Source organism: Talpa occidentalis, unplaced genomic scaffold (genome assembly GCF_014898055.3).
Source record: "Talpa occidentalis isolate TD23 unplaced genomic scaffold, MPIMG_talOcc4v2.1 talOcc4.2, whole genome shotgun sequence".
Classification (NCBI taxonomy): Eukaryota; Metazoa; Chordata; class Mammalia; order Eulipotyphla; family Talpidae; genus Talpa; species Talpa occidentalis.
This window is the reverse complement of record NW_023602073.1, coordinates 128,370,638-128,376,871: the sequence shown is the minus strand read 5'-3', so window position 1 is coordinate 128,376,871 and position 6,234 is coordinate 128,370,638. Positions and strand designations below refer to the sequence as shown.

Here is a 6,234-nt window from a genome sequence, read left to right as displayed (position 1 = left end):
GAAAATCAGTTTTATTTTTTATTAAAGATTTTTATTTTTATTTATTTATACAAGCACTGGATACAGTCAGAAGCACAGGAGGGTGAGAGAATTCACCAGGGCCAGAGCAGGGAACAGAAAAGGCAGACCGATGAAATACACTGCTAAGGGGAGCAGCGGGCATGGCAGGAGAGGTCTGTCACGCCATGTGGGACCCTCGCCGGTGGCCAGGGATCGAACCGGCGCTGCAGAGGCTGCAGGCAGCTTTGTAGCCCAGCGCTCAATCGCTGCGCCACCAGGAGAGGCCTGTTTTCAGAGTTTTGAAAAAGAATTCCATTGTTCTGTCTGTAGCCCATGCAAAAGCTCTGTGTCCCTTTCTCTGTGCCAGATCACTTCTTAGCACAGAATTTGGTTTGCATATTTAAAATCTTTAATAATGACACCACAATGCCACATTTCACTAGTAGGTGTCATTATTTAAGACATCTTTCAGGGCCTCCTCGGTGGTGCAGTGGTTGAGCGCTGGGTTGCGAAGCTGCCCACAGCCTCTGCAGCGCCGGTTCGGTTCGATCCCTGGCCACTTGGCGAGGGTCTCAAATGACGCGCTGACCTCTCCTGCCACCCGCTGCTCCCCTCAGCAGTGTATTTCCTCAGTCTGCCTCTTCTGTTCCCCACTCTGGCTCTGGTGAATTCCCTCACCTTCCCGCGCTTCTGACTGTACCCAGTGCTTGTATAAATAAATAAATAAATCTTTTTAAAAAAAAAAAAAAAGACCTTTCATTCTAATATGGAAGTTCAAACTTAATGTTCTTGAAAATAATTTATCTTTAGTTAATCCTTTCTGCAATGTGAAGAAAAACTGCATTAGTAAAAAAAAGAATTGAGAACTCATGCTATATGCCAGCTTTAATGGTTTTATGAGCTAAGCCTCCATTCTTTAACTACATTATAGAATTAATAAAAGATGTCATGTCTTTTCGTAAGGAATAATGTTGATGCTATAGATGTCAAAGTGTTAAATAATGCATGGAATGTATGTATGAATGCTATGTAAATTGAAAGGAGGTGAGCTTCTTTCCATTACAATCAATTATACAGTTAAAAAAATAGCTCATATATATTCAAGTGCAAAAGCATGCAATAATGTGTATTTTGAATAATGGCACATTTAGAATCAGTTACATATTTTAATTCCAAACTTTTTGGCAGTATATACATATATATATATCCCTTTAAAATGTAAGTCTCTCCCACAAAACTTTCCATGAAGCAAAGACTGTTTCCATAGATTTAAGTTTATGAAAAATTCATTATTTTATCTATTCTGACCTAAAAACATAACAGTTTCATGTATTTTACATGAACAATTCAGCTTTTTATTTCTAGCATAGTGTGGACATTAAGTAGATGTTAAAAAATGTCGTTGAACTGAACTATTGAGTTAAACTTGGAATAAAAACTTTCTAAAATGATTATTTTTCAGCAAGAAGTGATAGGTAAATGTACTAGAAGTGAGAAAAATCAAATTGCCGATGATTTACTCTGTCTTTTTTTTTTTTTTTCCCTCCTAGGCTTCTGGGTTAGGTATTGGAAATAAGAGAAGAAAGGTTAACTTGATAATGGATTTTGGAGAAAGATACCTCAACATACAACAGAAAGAATAAACTGGTGAATAGTCCTCAGGAATGATGTCTTTTTGCCATAATGTAATTAATATTTCCTGCGTGAAAAGTGGATGGTCAAATGATGTCCGTGCTTCCTTATACAGTTTGATGGCACTCATAATTCTGATCACACTGATTGGCAATCTGATCGTTATTATTTCCATCTCACACTTCAAGCAACTTCATACCCCCACTAATTGGCTCATACATTCCATGGCCACTGTGGACTTCCTGCTGGGGTGCCTGGTCATGCCGTATAGCATGGTGAGATCTGTTGAGCATTACTGGCATTTTGGAGAACTCTTCTGTAAGATTCACACCAGCACTGATATAATGCTGAGCTCAGCATCCATTTTCCACCTGTCCTTCATTTCTATTGATCGCTACTATGCTGTGTGTGACCCATTGAGATACAAAACCAAGATGAATCTCTTGGTTATTTTTGTAATGATCTTCATAAGTTGGAGCGTCCCTGCTCTTTTTGCATTTGGAATGATATTTCTGGACCTAAATTTCAAAGGAGCTGAAGAGATGTATTGCAAACAAGTTCAATGCAGTGGAGGTTGCTTTGTCTTCTTTAGTAAAATATCTGGGGTACTGGCCTTTATGATTTCTTTCTATATACCTGGATCCATTATGTTGTGTCTCTATTACAGAATATATTTCATAGCTAAAGGGCAGGCAAGATCAATTAATGATGCAAATCAACTTCAAATTGGGCTAGAAGAGAAACATAGAATTTCACAAAGCAAAGAAAGGAAAGCTGCAAAAACTTTAGGGATTGTGATGGGAGTTTTCCTAATATGCTGGTGTCCTTTTTTTGTCTGCACAGTCATGGATCCATTCCTGGACTATACTATTCCATCCACCTTGAATGATGCATTGATTTGGTTTGGTTACTTGAACTCTGCTTTAAATCCAATGGTTTATGCATTTTTCTACCCCTGGTTCAGAAGAGCACTGAAGGTTATTCTATTTGGTAAAATTTTCCAAAAAGATTCATCTAGATGTCAATTATTTTTAGAACCCAGTCCATAGAACTATTATATTTTACTGATTTTCAAAATATTTGATGATGATATTTATGAACACGCTACCAGCCACATGTACCAAGTATAGGTTCTTTTATCAATTATTTGAGTAAAAGAAGGTATAGTGATATCTTTGCTTATATCTTGCTTTCTAATGTGGACAAAATAGCTGTGATCTTGCCATTCTATTTATATTGAAGCTTTGTAAGTTCAGAATTTAAGGATCTACATTTTAAAGTCCTGCCCTTACATGAACTGCCATGATATTGACAGTGTTATCTGATTCATTTGTTGAGTGATGGAAAACTATAGAGCTGAATTTGAGGATATAAATTAGAATTATGTTATCATTATTTACTTGAATATATATGTCCTTTTGTAAAGTCGACTAATATTGTACATCAAATGTTATTACTAAGTAATTGTTCATATATATCTTACTCTTTGTCACTACTTCTTATCAATATAACTTCTAGTTCTTAAATATCTTGATTTTAATCTTTTTAAAATAAGTTGGTCTGATTCTCATACTTGTAGGAAATTTTGAAAACAATAAATTACATAGAAACAGAATGAAAACAAAAATATTCATAGCTCATATCCTAAAAGAACTATATGATTTATAATTCTTAAAAATCTCATTTTTGGGGGACTTTGTAATCCTGAATTTTCCTGATGTACAATGATTTATTAAGCCATTTCCCTATTATCAACCACTTAGGTAATGTTAATACCTTTTTAATACAATGTAAATTAAATGAACTTTCTTCCTCCTACCAGCTACTAAAGTTCCTCAAAATGTCTAGATTGATTTCACTGTATTTTAAGGTCATAGCTGGGATGGTTGGACTCGAAATACAAGTTATGAAGTAAAGCTAATTCAAGTGTTGGACTTCAGGCTATACCAAAAGGGAAAGTTATATATACTTGTTAAAGGGGATAAAGTAGCAGTTTCACTCTAATGGAGATAGAAAAACATTTTTAATTAAAAGCATTAATTTGTGATTGAACTATTTCTCATACAGACCTCATGTAGTTTGTATCATGTTGAGTTGCAGCAAGAATTTGGATTTGTTTGTATTATACTAGTAACTTATACTCTTGGGTAAGTTAGGGTAAGTCAACTAGTTTTAAATGAAACTAAATTAGCATTCCTGCATATAAATTTCTGTTCACAGACCTGATGATTTGGTAAGGATAAATCCTACTATCTATTACAATCTGTTTCAGGACTATATATTTTATTTCATTGAATTGATTTTTGTTCTAGTACACTTTAAAAACATTGAGTTACCTCTTTAGTCTGCATATAATGAGGCAAATTGCCTAGAATCACTTCTAATTTCAAAGCTTAGTTTGACTGTTTTCTACATGTGAAGCCATTTTGTCAAATTTAAAAATGCAACAAAACTTTTAGAACAATTTCTATAATATATAGAAAGTTCTGTGGTTTTCTTCATTTGCTCCTACATATTCCTCTTAAGATTATTCCTAGATGTTTTGTAATTTGTGTGTGTGTTGCTTACTGTGAATAAACCTTTTAAAATCATATTTTCTATGTAATTGCTATTCCCAGCATACAGTAAAATTTATTTTAGCTTTCCAGCTGACTTGTTTGGGTTTTTATTATGCATAGTCATGTTATCCTTTAACAAAGCTAAGTTTTGTCTTCTTTCCAATTGTAATTCTTTTTTTAAAAGATTTTTTTAAATTTATTTATGCATACAAGAACTGGGATGTAGGTCAGAGGTACGAGGGGTGAGAGGATTCACCAGAGCCAGAGTAGGAAGCAGAACAGGCAGATCTACTGAAATCTGCTGCTGAGGGGTTAGTGGACAAGACAGGAGAGGTCTGGAGAGGTCTGCTGTGCCAAGTGGGCTAGCTCCCTGACTGGGGATAGAACTCAGGCTGCAGTGGTTGTAGATAGCTTGATAGCGCTGATACTTTAACCCTTTCGCCACCAGGGAGGCCCTCCTCCCACCCATATATATTTATAATCAAGAAGAGATAGAGCTAATGTATTAGCAAGGAATTTGTTGGCACAAATTTATTAATAAAAATAATACCATTTTAAGAGATCAGGGAACTAGATGTTCCATCTCATATTCAATTTGATTCTTGAAATTAATAATGTCATAAATGTTTGTCCAACTTTAATCCATTGTAGGTTTTGGTGAATCATTGAGTTTAGTTGTACAATGTCAACAAGAACTTGAGCATTAACTGTTTGAAGGTTCTTGGAGGATGATTTGTTTTTAAATTTGGTAGACTATAAGGTATAACAACAAAGCAGTTTTTCAGGGAGTTTTTTAAATTTAAATTAAGGTTGTATTGGTTTGGAACACTGTATATGGTTCAGAGGTAGAAGGTTACATCCATTTAGATATATGCTACTATGCCACACCCTCCACCAAGGCATACATAGCCCTCCACCATAGTCCGCTGGAATCCAGTCCACATCCTGCTTGCTACTTTCCTCCCAGACTTGTAGCCGCAATTCTGCAGTCAGACATCTAAGGTTTGTAATTGGCTTAGTTCTGTCTGATCCTTTGTTTTGCTTCTCTGTATTCCATATATAAGTGAAAATATCTGTTATTTCTCTTTCTTTCTGACTTATTTCACTCAATATAATCCCCTCTAGTTCTATCCATGTTGCAAATGACAAAAACTTGTCTTTTTTCTAGCTGAGTAGTATCCTATTGTATATATACACAACATCTCCCTAAAACATTCATCTGTCTTAGGCACTTAGATTGTTTTCATAATTTGGTTATTGTGAATAGCACTACAGTGAACATGGGAGTACATATAAGCAATTCCCGAGATAATAAACTCTAAAACTTTGTTTTTTTCACAATGCGATATGTCAAAGCAAACTTTCTCACCCACAACTGCTGCCAGGGAGCTGTAATGATAATCTAATTAATGCAAGAGTCAGGTCAAAGACTTTCATTTGAAATAAGGTATATATATGTATATTCCAAAGTTTTTCAACACAGATTTTTGAGTAAATGGACAGCTGTAAATAAATATGTAAAAAATATTCAAAATATGTCAGGAAGCTGATCTGTGGTGAACAGGGCAAGCTTAGGAGCCAGACACCAAACAGTTTAAATTCTGGTTCCAAATATATTTATCAGCTATTATTTGAACCAAGCTATTTAAAAACCTTTAAACCTTAGTTTACTCGCCTACAAAATGAGGACAATACTATTACTTACTATACTGGACTATTAATTATCGATGAGTGACACTGCCTACCATGTACCTTTGCACATAAAAAGGCTCAGTAAATCTACATTAATAACAATAATAGCCTTTTCACTGTCATTTTATTGGCATGTGATATGTTGGTGTGTGCCCAGAATATACTAAGATAGGGTATGCAGAGAAGTTGACTTAGGCAAATATTACATATCATTTTTTTAAAGGTAATGCTGTATTATATCATCCCCTTTTATGAATATCACAATTAAAATTGTGCAAATGAATAGAAGATTTATTCCAAGGTCTGTGCAGGAAGAAGTGAACTCTGTGACACATCTCTGCATTGTTGGTCT

At 34.9% G+C, this 6,234-nt stretch overlaps 1 protein-coding gene across 1 annotated transcript; it reads left to right on the top strand.

The window, feature by feature from the left end:
* The first annotated feature begins 1,647 nt into the window (after positions 1-1,647).
* On the top strand, positions 1,648-2,750 carry TAAR1 (trace amine associated receptor 1). The gene has a single exon (XM_037520987.2). It carries the CDS (start codon positions 1,665-1,667, stop codon positions 2,679-2,681), a length of 1,017 nt encoding a protein of 338 aa, XP_037376884.1. The 5' UTR covers positions 1,648-1,664; the 3' UTR covers positions 2,682-2,750.
* Positions 2,751-6,234: the final 3,484 nt, after the last annotated feature.